General features: G+C 37.6%; 1 protein-coding gene across 7 annotated transcripts in view; it reads right to left on the bottom strand.

The window, feature by feature from the left end:
- Positions 1 to 13,142, bottom strand: part of Fmr1 (fragile X mental retardation 1) — a 37,002-nt gene extending 23,860 nt beyond the window's left edge. For all 7 annotated transcript variants that reach the window (XM_021187336.1, XM_021187337.1, XM_029534138.1 and 4 more), the window contains exons 1-3: positions 12,819 to 13,142; positions 4,242 to 4,294; positions 791 to 884 (exon numbers count right to left, since the gene is read on the bottom strand). In XM_021187336.1, the coding sequence (XP_021042995.1) occupies positions 791 to 884; positions 4,242 to 4,294; positions 12,819 to 12,869 (198 nt within the window). In that variant the 5' untranslated portion in view covers positions 12,870 to 13,142. The remainder of the gene's footprint in view (positions 1 to 790; positions 885 to 4,241; positions 4,295 to 12,818) is intronic.
- Positions 13,143 to 21,466: the final 8,324 nt, after the last annotated feature.

The raw sequence follows: 21,466 nt of genomic DNA, 5'->3' as shown, positions 1-21,466 counted from the left end.
ATATATATATATATATATATGATGTAAAAGATACAGGTTTAAAAAATATATATCAGAAAGATTCACTACTACTAAAATAAATTTTATATTACTAGTCTATTGTATAAATTTATTTTTTTGTTTGTTGTTTTGAAACAGGGTCTCTCTATGTAGACTTGGTTGTCCTAGAACTCAGTATCATAGACCTGGTGGGCCTCAAACTCATGAGGTTCACATGCCTGTTTCCTGAGTGCTGGATTTAAAGGCCATGTGCCACCACAACTGGCACTAGAATTCTTAAAAAGTTTCTTTTAGAGGCAAGGCTCTCATGTATGAAGAACTGGCCTCTAACTTGCTATGTAGCCAATGATGAACTCTGAATTCCTGATCCTCCAACCTCCACCACATAAGAGTTAAGATCATAGGCATACAATATCATATTCATGTTTTGTTAGAATTATTGCTTTCCTTTGTAAAACTATTTTTCCAAATTCATTTTACTGAAAAAGTGAATAGAATAGCAATAAATATAAAAAGTATTACCTACACAAAAGATTTAGAGATGGGGCAAGGGTATGCTAATGGGGAACTTGGGACCTGATATTCCCTGAGTGTGGCTGAATAGCCAAATATAAGTAACCATATAACATTTCAAATCATTAACTAAAAGGGATACTCAAAAGAATATGTCCATTTCAACTTTAACTCAAGGTAGTTTAAATACTGTTAAAAGCAAGGTATATTTTAAAAGTCAAAAGAAAATTACACATATGCCCTTAGTTGTCGGTTATTTTATGACTTGGGAACTCACCTCAACTTCATCACTTTCGTTTATATCTTTATTATAACCTACAGGTGGTGGGAATCTCACATCATGGAATGGAATCTGTCTCTCTGGTTGCCAGCTGCAAATAAACAAAATATCATTATTTGACAAGCTTTTGGTGTTTAATGCAAATAGTGAGCATGCTGCAATCAACTTTGGTTAAATGTGACTCTTTCTTGGTTTAAAGAAGCAAATGCCTTCAAATGGCCAGTTTTTGCTGAGTGGTGCATAATGGCAGTGCACAGACATTTTAACGAAGTCTACATGCAGCATAGCAACCTAGGTTTCCACACATTTTTTCTAAAGACAACAGATCAAAACTATTACTCAAAAGGTTTTGCTTCTAATAATTTTAACTCAGACTTTTAAAACCCAAGTCTACAACAGAAATTCCTTTGATGCTTAAATTAGTATTGACAATTGTTAGTATTATCATCAACATAGTTCTACTTGCAAAATAATTCTGACTACATTCCATCAACCACAATAACTATCTTCTACTTCCCAAAGCAAAATGGCAGTCAGCACATTAGCAATTCTCAACTCACTTGTCCCCCTTAAATTTTAGATCCCACGAGGTAGTCAATTCTTGCCATAGGTGTAGCTGGATGCTGATCTACCGATGTATCAGCATGGACTGGGTTGGTGGGAGGGGGTTGTCTCCTAAACCATAGAAACCCAATGGAGACAGCCTACGGGAGTTCAATTAAATTGTCTAATTTCTTAATTTAAAATATTGAATAGTTTTAAAACACCATTTTTTTTACTTACAAAGACATAAATACTAAGTAACAAAATTTTATAAGAATACTAGTGATTTAATCATTTAAAGCAGCCACTTTTTCCATTAAGAAAACAGATTTGTTCTGTGTAAAAACTTCTATGCCTGTGTATCTATGAATGTGCATGAACAGAGGCCAGAAGAGAATATCAGATAGCCTGGAATTAAGAGTTTCGGGTGCCAAGAACTGAATATCAGTCCTTTGTAAGAATAGCAAGTATCCTTAACTGCTGAGTAACATTGCTAGCTTCATAAAGTGTCTATATTTTGATACAGGATATTTTAATAAAACAACCTTGAGAAATACTTATTTGTCTTTTTTTCTTTCTGTTTACAAAGAACTATTGCACAAGAGGACAAATAAGTCAGAATTTGTAGAAATCTGTTGAGTGATGAAATTAGACTGACTCCCCCCTGTGACATGAATACAGTTGAAAAGAGTATAATTAAAATACAGCAGAATAGCTTTTTTATACCCACTGAAAATTAGTGACTTTTAACATGTTATGAACTGTCAGGTACGTTTCACTTGTGGGGCATACAATGCAAAATATACATACATTTCTTGGTTCCAAAGAAGTGACAACGTCTTTAACTCTTTAATCATACAGATTTGAAGACATTAAATACAGGTTAGAAACTAAGCACCCTAACTAAGCTATTCTTTCTAAATGAAAAGATCCTATTCTATGAAATACTGTGTTTTCTTTCAGTATTCCTGATGAATCTTTCTTTTTCTTTACCCCCCTTTTTAGTGGACACCAAAAGTGGAAACACAAAAAGAACAAAGATTCTGCTTAAGAGTTTACAGTTCAGAACTAAGAGTAGAGAATCAAAATGACCATTTTTAAAAACAGTGTTTTACTAGTGAAGGAAGTAAAAAGATAAAAGTATAATTGCAATGAAGCTAGAAGCATGGCTTAGCCATTAAATAATGGCTACAGCAAACCTTAATTTGTTCTCAGCCTCCTTGTTGGGCACTTATAACTGCTTCTAACTCCAGCTCCACAGTTGATGTTTCTAGCCTCCATTAACATCTGCATTCTTGTTGCACATACCCACACAAAGATATACATTCACAAACATAATTAAAGTAAAAATAATAGTTTATGTTGGGCGGTGGTAGTGCACACCTTTAATCCCAGCACTTGGGAGGCAGAGGCAGGCGGATTTCTGAGTTCTAGGCCAGCCTGGTCTACAGAGTGAGTTCCAGGTCACCAGGTCTATACAGAGAAACCCTGTCTCGAAAAACCAAAAAATAAAATAAAATAAAATAAATAATAGTTTAATTACAAAAAAAAAAGATTATCCCCTAAATTATCCATGAGACCTCAAATAAAGATGTGATATTATAGTTGTCTATTGTTTAATGGTGGATACTTAAAAAAGTAAAAAGGCAATTATGGAACTTTTGTCTTTACACATTCAGGTAAAGATATTCTATTATTTAAACTTGTAGACTAACATTATTAGTCTGGAGCATGGAACAGGGTTTAATATTCTGTTAGTACTTTCATCTAGATCTTTCTAAATGTGTATCAGGCATCAAAGGTTACTACTTTGTCTTATTGATAGCTTAAAGAATCTAAGCTTACGGTCTAACTTTAGATTTTTTTAGACAGTGAAGTGCAGGTCTATTCTTAATATTTTAGAACCAAGGTATTTGGTTTTAGTTCTCAGTAACTCTGTGTCACAGACTGCAGTTTTGGAAATTTACTGAGATATAATTAATTAACCACATAATTTACAAATTCAATAGTGTGTAGTATGTTCTCATATAATATATAATTATTGTTGGTAAATTATAGTATGTTTTTTATCTTCACAACAGGGAGTATTTTATACTTTAGTTATGACCTTTCTCACACATGCCTAACAAGTCTAAGCAATCACTATACTACTTTTTTAATCTACAGATTTTCAGTCTGCCTTGGATGTACTATTATTATGATAGAGAAAAGCTAAATGTTATAACTGTCACTTACCAAAGTTTAGTAAAAATCCTAATACCAATACTAAACATATGTACTTCAGAGTCTCAAATGGCTACCTAAAAATGGCCTTTATTAATACTTAATGAATTTAGTGACTAGACTTTTTCCCCCAATGAAATAATAATATCTATACTATTGACTTTTTCATACAGCTCATATTCCTAGATCTTTAAGTACTGCTTTATTATCTAGAACAAAAAGCAGTAAAGCTTACCTGTCATAATTATTGATTAAAAATATATGAAAAAATAAAAATAACCTAATGAGGAAACATAATTTCTTCTGATAAAATAAACCATATAATTAAAACTCACTATAAAACCTATAATCATTTTATTGTAAATATCCATAAATTCCCACATTTCCAACTTTTAATAAAAATTACAAACTACTTAAACTATTAGCTCATTGAGAAGAATGTATCTTTTGTTTTCATAATCAAATGGACTTAAGGATCAAGATTATATAGTAAGGACCTTTAAAGTCAGTCATTAGCAAAAGATGGCCTTCCATTGATTTAATCCTGAGCTCTCTGGGAACTTTGTTTCATAATAGGAAAAAACACTCAAATCAGACTTCAATTTAAAAAAAACAAGGAAAAAAGAATGGGTATAAAACATTAAAAATCTTCAACATTAAGATTATATAGTAAGAAACTTACTTGTTTTCAAAAGCAACTGTTATAGAATCTTCATGGACATCTTTTACAAATGCCTGCAAGAAAAACCACAACAAATTAACTTTTAAGCTTAAAGACCAATGAAATTAAATTTTAGAGATCTTTAAGAATAAAATGGATCTTTGATTGAAAATCAGTTTCTAATGTCCCCTTCTTCACCATATCTATTTTGCTAGGTACTATAAATTAGGCTTTAAGAATACAAATAATTACAATACTAAATAAGAAAAATTATCTTAGAGTTTAGCATCTCAAAGAGATAGCTACACTGGCCATTAAAATTCAGTGTTGAATATGAAGTTTGAGGTATACTTTAACCTACATTATTAAAAATTAAGAAACTTATTCTAGAACCACATGCCTAGTCATAAAGATAAGCCTGTAACTTATCCATAAGTGCTCTATTGTCCTTTCCCTCTTTTCACTTACCTATCTTCTATTTGCTTTTTAGGTTTCAATTCAAGTAGAAACTACAACTAAGTTAAATATAGTATATGCACGATTATCTTGGAAATACTTAGAATGAATTCAATGAACATCTACTAAGTGAACTGCTGCCTAAGATGCTTCTCTCCTAGACCTGGTGTAAGGTCTGATTTTTGGTAGTGCTGTTACTTTGAAAAGGGAAGGTATACTGGAAAGGTGAAGCTTCTACTGACCCTTAAAGTATAAGGACGAACAAGCCAAAGACAGTAGAGGATGGAGAAGCAAGAGTAAAAACAGACAACAAAAAGCAGCTTGAGATTGTTTTAAAAAAAATCAATAAGAAAGCTGAGACAGAACAAAGAATAGAATTTTAAACCCATGATGTATATATGTGTGCGTGTGTTAGGGGTGTGTGTGTTTGGATGAATATCTCTATCTCTACAACTCAAGCAATAAATGTTCCTTTGAGAAGGCAGCAGCACCAGAGAAACTCTGCTCAAACTAGTGACAAAGTTATTTCCCCAGGATTCATTTCAGCAATATGGCATTGTTAGCACACCTTGGTGATTCACCAGCTTTTATATGTATAATAAAAATTATGGAAAGTCCCACCCAAATTGCAAAAGAAATATTGGAGGCCAGACAAGTGATATGTGTATCAGGGATAAAATCTCGATTGGGAGCCCCTAAATGATGATGTGAAGCCAACAATACAATGGAGACTTCACAAACAGCAGGAATATGGATTATGAAGCCATAAGCTGCAAGGAGCAAGCACAATGTATCTTTATATTTACAGGTTTAAATGATGATGAACCCAACTTTTCTTCCCATCCACCTGATGTTGCTTATTTCCCAGATATATTTAAATTATTAAAAATTTTACAGTATATTTGAACAACTCTGGTTTAATATTATTCTGATACTTTAGAATATACCCTATTTCATAAGCAAGCATGCGTCATCCGTCCAGTGTGCTAAGGGATTGTTTGTCCTATTCAACAACAAATATACCTGATTTTGAATAAAAAGTTGTGAGAACTGTTCAGTCAGGATCTTGGCTTTATATACTATAAAAAAAAATTATGGAGAAGGGGAAGGTGTCCTTTGTCCTCAGACAGTAGCTAATACCAAGTTAATAATGTATTTCTGAGGGAGATTATTAGACTGCCAACTAAAATCAAGACTTCCATTATCCTTCATTTATTAAGAAAAGGAAAAGGTAACTACTTTTGTTTTCATCCTCTTTGAAAGTTGTATGATGTTTGTATGCCTTGGCAGCAGCACAACAACATATAGAACAGCACTAGCTCTTTTTTTTTTTTTTAAAGTATAGAATAGAGTTTATTTAGAGTATGGAGAGGGGAGTTAAGAGGGTAGTAGAGGCAGAGAAAGGCAGAGTGGAGAGAGTAGAGAAGTGGGGGCAGGCCCTGGCCATGTGGAGAGATGGGGGAAGGGAATGGGGAGCAAGAGGGAAAGAGGCAAGTATAAGAGCACAGCACTAGTTCTTTATAGTACATTATATACAAAAAAGTATATAAACTCTTTAGTCAGCAAACTGAACTTTGGTACAGCTGGGTAGAAAATTGTCTTTTGTAAAGCAAAGTCTTTCAAAAACTGGTCTTTGCTGTTTACATTGTCTGTGGTAACCAGAAGTGACCTATGGCTATTTACATTAAAATTAATTACAATTAAATTCAGTCACCCATTCACCTTTCACATTTTGAGGGTTCAAGAACTATGGACAGGTCAGCAGGTATTGTAGCATATCTATGGTATTGTAGCATATCCTATTGATTTAAAACATTTACAAATGTTAAGAGTTTTCAAACTAACCATAAAAATCAGCCTTAGTCTTATGACTTTATGGCTGTATTCTTATTTCCCCCTACTTGCCTAAATTATTATCTAGAGAGAATGAGCGCGCAAAACAGCCAAAAAATAAGAGGCAAAAAGAAATGCTTTCACAGTCCTAGAATATAATTCTGGATGAAAAGTGTCAGAAATAGTTTGAGTAATCATCCCATCCAACAGAGCCACTGCCTCTGAGTTAATGGGGCTTATCTATGTATAGATATTTGCATGATTGTTTCAAAATCAGTCATTTTAGTCACTGTTTGCATAGTAACTGATATAGAATGCATTTAATACCTTCTGGTTACTGCTTTACTAAGTAAATAAAAGAATCTCATCTGTGGACTCTGCTCTGCACACATAGTAAGGACAAGACATTCTGTCAGTTCTAAAGTCTTTTAGTAAACCTTCCCTACAGGTTTCATATCTTTCTATGTGTTCTCATCATACTTTTTCCAATAATGCTTTTTACAAACTCTCTGAATCTCTCTTAACTCATTCATAAGATTCCTCTAGAAAGCTATCATCTCATCTACCAACTTGAAAAACTTCATTTTGCTGTAATTCTTTCTTATCATGCTAAGTTGATGTTTGTAAAAACAACAGGCTGGGAAGATTTCTGTGATATATTCAAAGGCAGATTAGATGAATGCCCAAAGAGCTTCACTGGATTTGACAGGTAGGGCTATTAATGGGATCAGAGAACTTAGAGGTTGAGTTTTGTTATGAATTAAATATAGGCTCTAAAATCTTGGCTCTATCACATAATAGCTGCAGGATTTGGGAACCTCAGATTCTTCCTCATTTTTAAACTAAGGACCTAGACTAGCCTTTTAAAGTTGTAACAACTATATACATGTGCGATTTTCATAAAAGATACAGAACTATAAATGCCTTTGCATTTCAGAATGTTAAGTACTCCCTCTATACTTTAAAAAAGGCTTTAATGGGGCTATCAAACCAGAAGTTCTTAAGGGCACAACTAAAGCTCTCCACAGGATGTCAGTCACTCAATAGTGCTAATGTTTTCCTAAGGAGAAGAGACTTATCCACTCATAATCATGACAGATCCAAAGACTGATATTTAGAAAGCTAAATGAAAGTCTTAATGGTCAAATAAAGGCTTAAAAAGTAAGATAGAACAAGAAAGGGTAGTCCTACAAAATTAAATAATAATGGTTACTTTCACCCTGGAAAGGAAAAAAAAAGCTTTAGGGTTTGAAAGAAGTGATTTAAAAAAAAAAAGCAAAAAAAAAAAAGCAGTGACCAAAACACACTAAGGTTGTTCACCAGTGGAAAAGCAGAAATTTTAAATCATCATAGCATCCCTCTATTTAATGACAAGTGGGCCAAGTCACAGTCCTGAGGATATATAAAACCAGAACTATCTAATGCAAACACTGCTCTATTAAAGTGGTACACAAAGAACAAAAAGTTCAGTCCTATTTGGGTAAACTTTTATTCCCCTATTATGACTTATTCACATATCTGAAGTTTTAAGATATCAAACTAGGGGTTAGAAAACCTAGTACCTACATTCCAGCTCACAACAATCTGTATCCCCAGGAGATCTGATACCGTTTTTTTTTTGTTTTTTGTTTTTTTTTGGTTTTTCGAGACAGGGTTTCTCTGTATAGCCCTGGCTGTCCTGGAACTCACTTTGTAGACCAGGCTGGTCTTGAACTAAGGAATCTGCCTGCCTCTGCCTCCGGAGTGTTGCTAATACCCTCTTCTATCACTTCCTTAGTGCACATACATACATGTAGGTAAAACACTCATACACATAAAATAAGTAAAAACTTTCCTCCTAGAGATAAATTATAGGGCCATATAAGATTTATAATTCAAACCCAAGGCTTCATATATACATTGAATCTTTATTCTTCCCACGTCGTATGAAGACCCTAGCAATATAAAAGAATAACCAATAAAACAACAGTTCTTCCATAAATTCTAAGAAAAATGATTCACTCTGACTAAAGACAACAGGTACAAAGAAAACAGCATCCACTGACTTGTTTTCCTGATGTTTATATACTGTTCATGTAAGTTAGTTTTTCAGGGTTAGTAAGCTCCTAGGGCAACTAACAAAAGCAAGCTTCACAGCAGAGTAACCTTATTTTTCCTTAATAAGAATTTATAGGAAAATATTTCAAACCAGAAGGTTAATAAAAAAGAATATCGATACATCAACTGGAGATTAATGGCATCTTTGTGTCTACAGTTAAAAAAGATTATACAACAAATGTAGTTATGGGATGCTAAGGCAATACCATTGTAACAAATATGAGCAAAGATTATAATTAAATTGAAAAGTGAGCAACAAATGTAATCTACTTTATTTCTTCAAGCTGAATTTTATCATCTCATTACCAAGTCTGATTTCAAATCCCAGATCCAAAACTTTTAGCACCCTGACAAACATTAGTAATTATTTATTTCATCTCCCTATATATCTATGCCCCTTATACAAATTAAAACAGTGGGAGGAAGTTAATAGAGACAAAGTAGTGCCTAAGACTCCCCACTTGGTAACTATTACCATAACCATGATCCCAAACATCTCCCAGAGTGGGCCAGAATCTGAACTCCCAAGTACTACACTGCACAAAATTTTGCACAAAATTAGTAATTTTGAGGTTATCAGAATACATGAGTATAGAATTAGAATCGAATATTTCTAAGGAGGGGTGTTACATTCACAAAGACACTAAATCTTACAAAGGGTGTGTTGATTTGGGAGGCTAAAATATGGTAATTTACAAAATTCATCTCTTTAACATGTAAATTAACACCCATACTTGAAGATTGCTGGATTTCAGAGAAAACCATGAATGTGAGTTCATTTAAATTTCATGTAGGCTTATAAATTTCTAAACCTGTGAAAGTTTGTGGTAAAACATTTACTTCTACAAGCCAATGTAGCTAAAATGATATATAGGTTGGGCACTAAACACTTTGTCAACCCCCCTCCACCCCCCCAGGATAGGATCTCACTATGTAGCCCTGTCTGGCATGGAACTCAGAGATCCATTAGTCTCTGACTCCCAGGTGCTAGGATTATAGGTGAGATCCACCAAACCTGGCATTAAAAAATTTCTTGACTGTATATTATTGTATATTAATAAACTACTATAAATGGCAACAATATTCAGCTAGTGGGAGTCTATTCTCAGATGCTGAGCTTAAAATTAAGATATTATATTTGTGAATTTGCATCATTACACATAATAATTAGATATTAGCCATTATAGTTTGAAATTGAAAAGTTTTGTATATATCTCTAATATGGTTTACTAATTTTGATACTAGAATATAAAACCTAGAAATCTTTGCATATGGAGTATTCTCACATCTGAACAGCATACATTCTGTATCAAAATGAAGTTAATGCATTATCATTCTCAACATACCCAAACTGTAATACACAAAAAAACTACATGGGGCAGATACACCTTGAATAAAGATGTATAGCAGTGTTTTGCAACATTAATGGCTTTTTAAAGATCATGTGAGATACAAATCAAAGTTTTTTCAGATTTTAAATATAGCATGTCTGAAGGGATCAAAACCTAGTTCATGTAACCAATTTTTTCCAGGTTAAAGAAAAAAAACAAAGCTTAAAACTAGAAACCCTGGTGAGCGCTAAGTCTAAGTTTCAAATCTTAAAAACACCAAAAAAGAGCCACGAGATGGCTCAGCAGGTAAAGGCTTGCAGACCTGAGTTCCATCCCCAGTAGCCACATGGTGGAGACAGACAACTCCTGAAATCTGTCCTCTTACAAGTGTGGCATGGGATGTAAATAAGTATCCACTCACCCTCACATAGTCACAAATAAATCTAATAGTTTTAAAAATTAAACACCAAAAGAAAAGATCCAAATTAGAACTGGTTGGCTGCTATCATGCTAGAAGCATGATTTGTGAATTTGAAATCTTCATTTTAGTGATCTTTTAGAGAAAGGATCAAATCACTGCTAATACGTGTTCTATATAGTTATTCTGCACACTTAATGTTCTCAGGAGATGTATAACTATCCTTCACAATACAGTAGTTCTAGTAAGGAAATCAAAGACTGAATTCAATTATATTGAATTTGACTTACTTCACTTTAAATTTTTATTTCTACCAGGACCCCAGTTTTTCTATAATGGTCTTTACCTCTCATCTTTGTCATCAATTTCACCAGAAAACGACTCAGCATGCTTCCACTTTATTTTTCCTGTTCACAGACAATATTCTAAGTGTTGTAAAATTTAAACCTCTTTCAGGGTAGTCAGTACCCTTCCCTTAATATAGACCAGTTGAAACAAACAAACAACACCAAAACCAAACTTAAACACAATAGCAATATTTCAATATACATTTTAAAAAAGTACTACATGTCCCCTCAGGGAATCAAAGTATAATTCATAACCTATTCCTTTTTGTTCACCTTCAAATTAAAAAGTTGTTGAAAAACTAAGTCAAGAAAAAAGCAAGGGGATTAATAGTGAAAACAGAGCACTTAAAAAAAGTATTCCAGTCAGTTTTCAAGGAAAATTACTGGGGCCAATAAATCCTTCAAGAGTAGGATGTGGTACTTGCCCCCTCAATGACAAGCCAACTTCATTAAAAGCCACTAACAGTGGACTCAAATCTAAGCTGGTATTAGAGATGAACAAAAATACTACTTAACTATTATCCCTTGCTCATCTGTGTCTCGGTGCCCCAACTCTAGCAACTAAAACTGTCATTCTAGAACCTAGAAACCTTCTAACGCAAACTAACCAAAACTAACCAGAACATTTTTTTTTATTACAGCAAATTGAAAAATAACTGCACTGGTAAAATTAGTAACATAAATGCTGTGTTCTTTCTTTCTCCTTCTATATTACAACAAAAGGGTATTTTTAGTATAAATTAGTATTTTACAAATTTCCTTCATTCGAGAATTTTACCTTCCACTAAATGTCTCCATAAAATTGGTAAAAGCATAATTTACTTAAGTCACTTTCCTGAGTTTAGCCTAGTATGTCCCATTTGAAATGTTCAAGTTATTCTATAATAAACTTAAAACTACTGGACAATAGCAAAAGCTATTTTCCATGCTTCCTTCCACGTGCACCTTCTGTTACTAAAATATTCTAGTGAGGTGGGGCCTTACAGTGCTTATAAACATTCAAAAATGGAGAATTTATAATATTGCTAGATCTACATTTATGCGGTATCAAAAATCACACCACAATACATAATTTTAAAGTTCCTTGAAAAATATACGATGTTACTTGATATTCAATGGTATAAAAAACTCTCAGTAGTTCATGAATGCCTATTTAAAACCTCAACTATAGCCCACTGCAACACTGCAAAAGTCAAAGCGAATATACTCAAGTTTATGCACTTCAGCGCACAGAACAAACATTCCAAACCGTCCTGGTAAAAATTCAGTAGCAATCGTACAGTCCCCGTTAATTTCCTGAAGTTCTGTGGCACAAATTCGGGTCCTTGAGAACTTAAACACAAAGGAAAATTTAAAATAAGCAGACTTGGTAATATTTTTAGAAGTCGCGACATGCTTATCCCTGAATTCCTCGCAGTTCCAAGAGCCTCGGAGGCCGAGGATGCCGGCTCTGGCTAGCGTTTGAAAGGCTCTCTCAGATGTCACGTTCTTTCCGAAACTTTTAGGTCTAAAACCCTCCTTCGAAATTCACAAAGAGGCCACTAAAGAGCACTTGCCATTGTGATCCCGGGCTGCCTACCGCTTCTTCTCCCTGCACACCCCTCGCCCAGAACCGGGGAGCTCTCCAAAGTCTGCACTGTGGGCCGAAAACCGGAGCCCAAGCCTCCTAACGGCCGCCACAGCCTCCTAACGGCCGCCCGGCAGGGCAGGCGGCGGCGGCGGCCGGGCTGAGGCGCCCCCTGTTCCCTCGCGGCTCCCCGCGTGTCAGGCCCCGAACCCACTGGGAGAGGATTATTTGGGAAAGCAGGACTAAGCCACTGCCGCCACTTCCCGCGGCACCGGCCCCATGGCCGGATCCCCTGTCCTCGCACTCCCGCTTCGCTGACAAACTCGGCCGCTCAAGCGCCCTCGGCAAGCCGCGCTCCCTTCGCGTTCCTCAAGGCGCCGGGGCCTCGGGCGGGAGTCGGAGCGCTGAGGCGGGCTCTAGGCCCCGACTCCGCCGCTCCCTCGCAACCGCAGCCCGCCGCTCCCGCCGCGCCTGAGGGGCCCGCCCGCCACCCTGGACACGAGGGGGGGGAGGGAGGCCGAGGACCGGGCCTGTCCGGTGGCCGGTTACCTTGTAGAAAGCGCCATTGGAGCCTCGCACTTCCACCACCAGCTCCTCCATCTTCTCGTCCGTCCTCGCGCCGGGAGCCCGCCTCCGAGAGGTGGGCTGCAGGCGCTTGAGGCCCAGCCGCCGCCGCCGCCGCCGCCGCCGCGTTACCGCACGCCCCCCGGCAGCGGCGCCGCCGTCACTGCCACCGCCCGCGCTCGCCGTCCGTTGGCTTCACTGCCCGCCCTCTCAGGCGCGGCCCCTCACCGGAAGTGAAACCGAACCGCTCCCCAGCGCCTGACTGACTGAGGCCGAGGGCTCCGCCGCGCCTCCTGTAAACAGTCAAACGGCATCACGTGACCCGCTCGGCCCCTCCCCTCTGGCCCCGCCCTCTCCGCTCCGCCCTTGCCTCCTCCTGGGCCTTGGAGCACGCGCATGCGCCCTCCTGGGTACCTGCCTCAGGGTATCAGGGCGCACCCTTTGGCAGGCGCACTTGATGAAAGGCGGGAAAGCGCAAAGGGTAGTTACAGGTCTCGCTGCCTGTGCCCGCCGCAGGGACTAGAGGCCTCTTCCGTACAGGAGAAAGCGAGGACATGGGAAAAGGCCTCCAGTTGTCTACAATGGGGCCCGTCCAGAAGTGGAGGGGCTTGTTTTTAGGTAGATTTTTCACGGCACTGGCGTGGGACCTGTTTGAACTGCAAGTCGCGGCGGGAGGGAAGGCAAAAAAAAAAAAAAAAGAAAGAAAGAAAAGAAAAGAAAAGAAAAGAAAAGAAAAGAAAAGAAAAGAAAAGAAAAGAAAAGAAAAGAAAAAAGAAAAAAAACTGATAAATTCGATTGGAGAACACTTTGATCTAGGAACACTGATAACCACATTGACCCTGACTTCTGGGACTCTTATGGCCAGAATGCAAAATAAATCGCTCTACTAACTAGCGATTTGGGGAAGTATGGCGGGAACTTTGAGTACTTTTTAAGGGCCAATAGGGTGTGCAAGAACTTCAGGAAATCTTATCCCTTTCTCAGACGGTGCTGTCCCCCTCACACTTCCGGTTCATAGTTTTACTTGGAATTCATAATAAAAAGAGCTGACAGAGAGAGAGAGAGAGCTAGTTGAACACTTGTTAATTTCCTTTTACTTCTGCCTCTTCTCCATGCACCCTGTACCAGAGAGAAAGCATCAGTAAAGCAGTCATGGGACCTGTCTATGTACATCACTGTGTCCTTTCCATGCAGCTCTCTGCCTTTGCCTTCTATAGCAGAACCAAAATCACCTCCTCACCCCTTTGGCCTCTGTATTGGGCTTATATCCAGCCTGACCCATGCTCCCTTAATCCAGAAGGCTTGCATCCAACTGAGAAGTTCATTGAATGCCTACCATGTGCCAAGCACTATACTAAGTACTAGTGAGTCCTTGGTGAGTTAGCAACAAAAAGACTGTCACTGTTGAAATTGGAACCTACAGGAGTAGATGGACAAAATTCAACTTCTCAGAACCATTTAAGTGTGGGGCTGGAGAGGTGGCTCGAGGGGATAAAAACATTTGCTATGCGAGCATGAAATCCTTAATTTTCTAATTCCTAGAATTTATAGAAAGCTGGGCCTAAGTGCCTAAATAAGCACTCCCACAAAGTTGATTCCCCAGAAGTTAACAGGTCAGTGTGCCTTATCTAGCTTCGAACAACAAAAAGCGAGAATATACATACTAGCCGGGTGTGGTGGCACATGCCTTTAATGCCAGCACTAGGGAGGCAGAGGCAGGCGGATTTCTGAGTTCGAGGCCAGTCTGGTCTACAAAGTGAGTTCCAGGACAGCCAGAGCTACACAGAGAAACCCTGTCTCGAAAAACCAAAGAGGAGAGAGAGAGAGAGAGAGAGAGAGAGAGAGAGAGATGGAGAGAGAGAGAGACAGACTCTGGGTAGAAGGCAAGGATTGCATTAGAAGTTGTTCTTTGACCCCCACACATGTCTTGTGGCATATGTGTGCCCATACTCACACACATGGATGCTACACACATATATACATGCATGAAGAAGATATAAATATGGAATTGCAACTGTGATGAAATCTATAAGGTGTGGTTATATCTTTTACAGTTGGAAATGAGCCTATCTGTGGTGTGAGATAAGTGAGCACAGAAGCAAGATGATTCCAGCTGGCATGCGACAAGAAAGACTTATTTGGAAGTATGCACTTGAAAGAGCAAGGGTGAGCTGTCCTAAGCAGATGGGATGAAGAGCATGTGAGGCTTCCAGTTCGCAGCCTGCAACAGCCAGAACAATATCAATGTTGTTGGAACTCCAGCTTTAAGGCAGTGCATTAAGGGCCACATTCCTTGAGGCTATGGTAAACAGAAATGACCCATTGAACTAGGATCTTTGGAGTAGTCACAATATATTAAGAATCCTGTAGGGCTGAATACAAATCTCACCATAGACCAGATGGGGCATAACATTAGCTTTAACTCCGGTGTAATAAAAGGGGACATATTGATTGAGAAGATTCTATCTTCCAAGTGCAAGATATGTAGTTTTCTTAGGGCTTTCAAACATATCAGTAATTCACAAAGGTTACTGTCCTAAGGGGATAGAGTAAGCATTTGCTTCAATTCTTAGCATGCTCACCATTAGTTCTTACACGGCCCCTCTTTTGCTCATTATTGCGTATGTTACTTGTCTCATTCTTCTAGAAAACAGTTGTAATGTTTGACATATCATTAATATTTTAAGATAGTGTTTTTAAGGACAGATTTTCTTGTAGGGCATGTTGGCCAAAACTCAGAATTAGTAGAGGCTATCCTTGAATTCCCTGTTCTTTCTTTACTTCAATAGTGCTATATGTGTATGGCTTTTGCATACACAGAGATGGTACTGGACTGTAAATCTGTTTCTCACTGCTACCATTAGATCTGTATTTTTAAAATTGCTTTTGGGACAGTGTCTCAGTATTTAGCCTTGGCAGGCCTTGAACACATGGTGATCTATTTGCTCCTGCTACCAAAATACTGGGAATAAAGGCATATGCCAACATTCCCAGAGTCATGAAAACTCTTGTAAATGTCTTCATGCACTGTGGCAAGAATTTTATGTGTGAGGGTGCTCTTACAGAGTTGTATATGCACTTCCTGTTTCTTCTTTTCAACTGATTATAAAAGAGGCTCTGAATGCTTAACATTTTACTGTCATTTACAATACAGTAGAATTATTTATTTACAGTTATTTTTCTCGTTGAACTATTAGTACTATCTAGGCAGAAAAATGTCTTATTCACCTTGTACTTTAGGTAGATTTAAAATGTTTGGTGTTTGTTCTCACTATGGGGCTATATTGTGGCATTATCTTTCCTCTTTTAGATTTCTTTGGAGTGGGCTAATACTCTACACCTCACAGTGGGGGGGTCTCTCAGTCCTAATCGGATACCAAATTCTTTCAGAGTCTAGAGTCTACTCATGCACTATCCAGGCTTTCATTCTTCACCTGCTTCCCTATACCCACTCTTGTCTTCTTTTTGTCAAGTTGCGACACAAAATAACACCCCTGCTTATGTGCCACATCCAATCACACTGCCACCCCAAACACTCCTATGGGATTCCTGGTAAGATTTCCTTGGCTAAAGCTAAAGTCATTATTTATTCAAGTCTTAATGTTTTGTACATTCTGACATCTTTTATCCCTTCTGCCTCACATTCTAAATTTCACAATCATGATAACTTCCTTTGATGTCTTGAAAATATCAGACAAGTTGTTAGTCTTTTTCAATGGAATGTAAACTTAATTTTGAGAAAAAAAAAAGATTTGTCTTTTATTTATTGCTTATGTGCCTGTGTCACCAATGTCGGGAACACAGTAGATGGTTTCTAACTATTTATTGAATGAATGAGTAAGTGAATGAATGAATACATATTGAAGACTCAGCATAAATGACATCTGCACTCATGCCTATACTTCAGCATGTCTGGCCCTAGTTTGGCCCCTATCTTCCATTAAATAACTGTCTGTTGTCTCTGCATCGATTTCTTCTATATTTCATGGTTTTGTAACTTGAGCTCTCTATGCCTTTTTATTCCTCAGTCCTAGCTGAAATGCCCTTCAAGACACTGCTAAACTCAGACATCTTTCATGTTACTGTCTCTGAACATATCACCTCGATTTGACCTCTCCTTTAAAACAGATATTCAAAAAATATAATACAATGTTTTAGATGCATGCTTCTAAACCCAATCCAGCATGGAGATAGAAGCAGGAAGATCAGAAGTTCAAGAGCATCTTCAGCTGCATAATGAGCTCCTTCCTGTCCAGTAGGTGCAGACCCCATCTTTAAAAAAATCAAGGTAATGCTTACTGTAGGAAAATATTAAATGACAGTGTATTTACATTTAAATGATAACTACTATAGTTAGAATGGATGGTATCCAAACATTCTGATATATTCTTATGATATTTTCACAACTGATATCTAGTCACATCCAGAAGATTCAAGGAAGAAAAAGATTGACAGAAGTTTATTATTCATGAGAGATGAGAAGCTTATCATGAAAGATATATCTGGAATAGATAGGTCAGCCAAGTGTGGTTTAGAATTAGACAACACCTTAGGACAGTGAGACTGATCCAAAACTTGGTGTAGCATTTGCCATTCAGATTGTGCTCTGTATCCCTAACCATGGCCTCCTGATGGAATTCAAGATCCAAGAGGAGCATCTAGAGATGCTATGTAAGGCATCACTTGTACTTGAGCTAAGTTCTTCTCCAGGCCGTGGAGCTGATACCAGCTGCTTTTCAATCAACTAGTAGGAGTAATCATCTTCAATTCCTTCATGGCAATGGCTTGGATTGTGCACCCATATAAGAATTCCTGGACACAGATAGCAGCACTGGTATAATTTGAAGACAGAGAAATTACCAGGCATTGTTTGTCTGGCAGTAGTAAAGGAGTTTTAGAGATAAGAGCTATCAGAATAGGAACATGGAAATAGAAAGTGCCATCAGAGGAGAACTCATTAAGTATTACTAGAGGACTCTTCAGAATTAGTTTTTTTTGTTGTTGTTGTTTTTGTTGTTGTTGTTTTTCTGAGACAGGGTTTCTCTGTGTAGCCCTGGCTGTCCTGGAACTCACTCTGTAAACCAGGCTGGCCTTGAACTCAGAAATCCGTCTGTCTCTGCCTCCCAAGTGTTGGGATTAAAGGTGTGTGCCACCACCGCCCGGCAGAATTAGTTTTAAGAAACAGAAGAGACTATGACATCCTCTGAATTATATGGGATGGAGCACAGTCATGGTAATACAATTGTAGCACTGCTATTATGACTCCTATTTTTACATCTAGATTGATATGACTGAGAATAAATACACACAAGAATTTATGTCACTAAGCCTTGCAGCGGAATTGATTGCTATTTGATGGTTTCCTTTAGTACTGAAACCTGACTTATGAATGCAGACTAAAGTACAATATACTGAAGAATAGAAAGAAATGAAAGTCAGTTTGGTCAGTTTGGCTTGAAAGATTTATATTTGATAATGGTTTTGCCTGGTAAATGGTAATTTTGTCATATAAATAAGAAAATAATAATATGCACCTTTGTTGAACTATTATTATTCATAGAAACTGACCAATCAATTATTCAAGAGAAATTAATTCTTCAAAATTGAGTCTGGGAGCTGGTTTTAATCTGATCGCTGACAGTTTGGTCTTCTGAGAAAGCTATATAAATACTAAAAATGGAACAAATCTTGTAGCTTTTTAAAATCAGGATCTTCTTTATGGTAATAAATCTGAAATGCTTCTAATAAAACTGGAGGGGAAATTAGGAAGAGTTTTAAAATTTGAAGTAAATTTATGGTTTAATACTTGTGCATTACAAAGTTGTGCAAGTGAAAAGAGATACTTTGGATAAATAGTTTTCAATTCCAATCACTCTACCTCTCTTAGGAAAACAGATGTTGGAACCTCCAGTTGTTGGGAACACATCAAGTCTTGGGTACTTCAGGAGTAAGTAAGCTGACAGAGAATTTTCTCCTTCATGAGCTTCAGGAATATGTGGGCATTAGCACCCCAGATCATTGGGCCAAGGAAGAGAATGCTGTGCAGATTTTCCTGGTGTTGTGGGGAGCCTTGATTGTCAAAGTGAGAAGGAGGTATGTTGTTTGATTTTGGTTATCTTAACACAAACTGAGACTTCCCCAGGGAAGAAGTATTGTCTTAATTGAGGTATTGTCTTTGTCAGATTGCCTGTAAGCAAGTGTTGTAGAATTTTACTAATTCATGTGGAACTGCCCAGCTCTCTGTGGATGGTATCATTCTGGCCAGGTAGTACTGGCTTATTTAAGAAAACTGAGGAAGCAATGGGGTTGGAGAAAGCCACTAAAGAGCATACCCCCACAACCTCTACTGTAGTTCCTACCTCTAGGTTCCTGCCTTGAATTCCTGTCCAGACTTCCTTTAATGGCGAGCTGACCTGAAAGTGTAAGTCAGATAAACCAGTCCTTTCCCCAAGTAGCTTTTGGTTGGAATATTTTGTCGCAGCAATAGAAAACAAATTAGGAGGAAAAGAATGTTTAGTTTCTACGTAACTCATGTCTTTCTATAGTGTTGTTTCGCAGGGAGTCTTCTTGATCAGCCTTACCCTGCCTGAACCTGAAGTTTTATTACATTATACTTTTCTAAAATCCAGAACTGAAGTCCCCCAAAGCGAAGTTATTGTAGTATAAACAATCACCTCATAGATTCTACAGTCAGAAAGAAAATTCATCAGACACATCCAAGTAAAGAGACTTGCTAGGAAGCATAGGATGTTTGGAACAGAAAGGCGCATATAACATTTGAGAAAATGTGAGAGCAACTAAAAGGATAATTTGATAGCCAAAATAAAGGACAGAACTGTTAAGATTAAAACATTATAACTCAAACCCTAGCTCAAAATATAAAACACAGAGAGATAGCCACCATGAATAATCAGGATATTTGGATGAAAGATAGGAAAATTGGTAAGAATTCTAGGGGAAGAAAAATAGAGAGAGTAAATTGTATGCCTCTAAGGATTAAAATACTGAGTCTATGGATTGAAGGTATATAGCAAGTTCCTTAATGGCTTGGTAAGAAGAGTTATTATGACAGACTGTGTCTTCTAAGATACCAGAAAGATGGTGTAGAAGGAATTTACTTATTCCTGAAGTGAATTAAGTTACTTGAAAAACCAGAAGAGTGCTGTTTTTGTAGATAGCACCCTGAAAGAAAGCATCCAGGTTACTAAAATTGTCCAGGTGGTGATGATGCAAGGCTGACAAGGAAAGACAGTTCTAGATTAAGCAACCAATCTGCTGTCTTCTCTGATCTGCAGAGAAAGTGCTACTAACAGGAGTACTCTCTCAGCCTCTATGGCAAAGCCAAGCCGAAAATGATGCTTCTGTTCTTATGCTATAGTAAAGATCATTGCTGCATTTGCCAAACATTGTTAGTCCTTTCTAGTTACAGAAATGTCACAGTATCTTACGTCTGAGTTCTTTTTCTGTTGTTGTTTGTTTTAGTCTTCCCCTTTCTCTGTGAGTGTGATGTATGCACAGGTGGACGACATAGATGTGAGTGTGAAGGAAGAGGTGGATGCCAGTTGTTTCCTGCAACTGCTCTCAATCTTATCTTTTTGAGAAGGTCTCTGCATTTCTCTGGAGCTCACAATCTTGGTTAGGTTGGCTGGACAAGGAACTATAGTAATTCACCTGCCTCTGATCCCTACTCCCCCAATCCTGGAGTTTTAGGTAGGCATGGCCACACTCAGCTATTACATGGGTGCTGCTGATCTGAAATTAGGTTCTTGTTATTTTAGGCAAGCCCAACTCAGACATCTTTCCAGCCACCTTAGTTTGTAATTTTTCTTATTTTTATTTTTCACTTTTGATATTAGAGAACAGATTTTCCTGCATTGCTTTAGCTAGCCTGGAACTCTGCCTATACCTCCACGGTGCTCAGATTAAAGATGTGTACTACCAGTCCTGCTTTATTATTTCCGTTTTTGTGAGTCTTTTTATGCTTATGTTTGTGTATAATATTTTGGCTGCGTGTGTGTTTATGTACTTTGTGCATATCTGGTGCCCATAGGGACTATAAGAGGGCTTTGGAGACTTTCTAGAACTGGAGTTACAGAAGGTGGTAAGCCACTATGCAGATGCTGGGACATGATGCTTGAAGAACTTGGAAAGGGTCACATTAGAGGTGAAAAAGCTTTGAATTCCATGGAGCTGGTGCTCATAGAAATGGCATGGAACATGGAGAGTAAGAAAGCAGAGGATTTTTATTTTTTTATTACTTAAAACAATTTTAAATGTAAATATCTTTTGATCATATTCTTTCCTTTCCTCAAGTTCTTTCTGATCCTCTCCCACTCCCTACTTGCCCAACTTTAAGTTCTTTCTCAAAAAAGAAACCCAAACAAACAAAAAACAATACAAGAGTAACCTCCAAAACCAAAACCAAACCAAAATCAGAAAACAACAACAATAAACAAAAACCCAAACAGAAAAAAAATTAAAATCACCAAAAAAAGCACACCTGTACTCACAGACAGACAGACAGACAGACAGATATACACACACACACACACACACACACACATACACACACACACACACACACACACATAGAGAGAAACCAAACAGTGGAATCCATTATGTTAGGTCAAGTC

This window comes from Mus pahari, chromosome X, assembly GCF_900095145.1.
Source record: "Mus pahari chromosome X, PAHARI_EIJ_v1.1, whole genome shotgun sequence".
NCBI lineage: Eukaryota > Metazoa > Chordata > Mammalia > Rodentia > Muridae > Mus > Mus pahari.
Note: the sequence above shows the minus strand (reverse complement) of the source record. Positions and strands in the feature narration are given on the sequence as shown.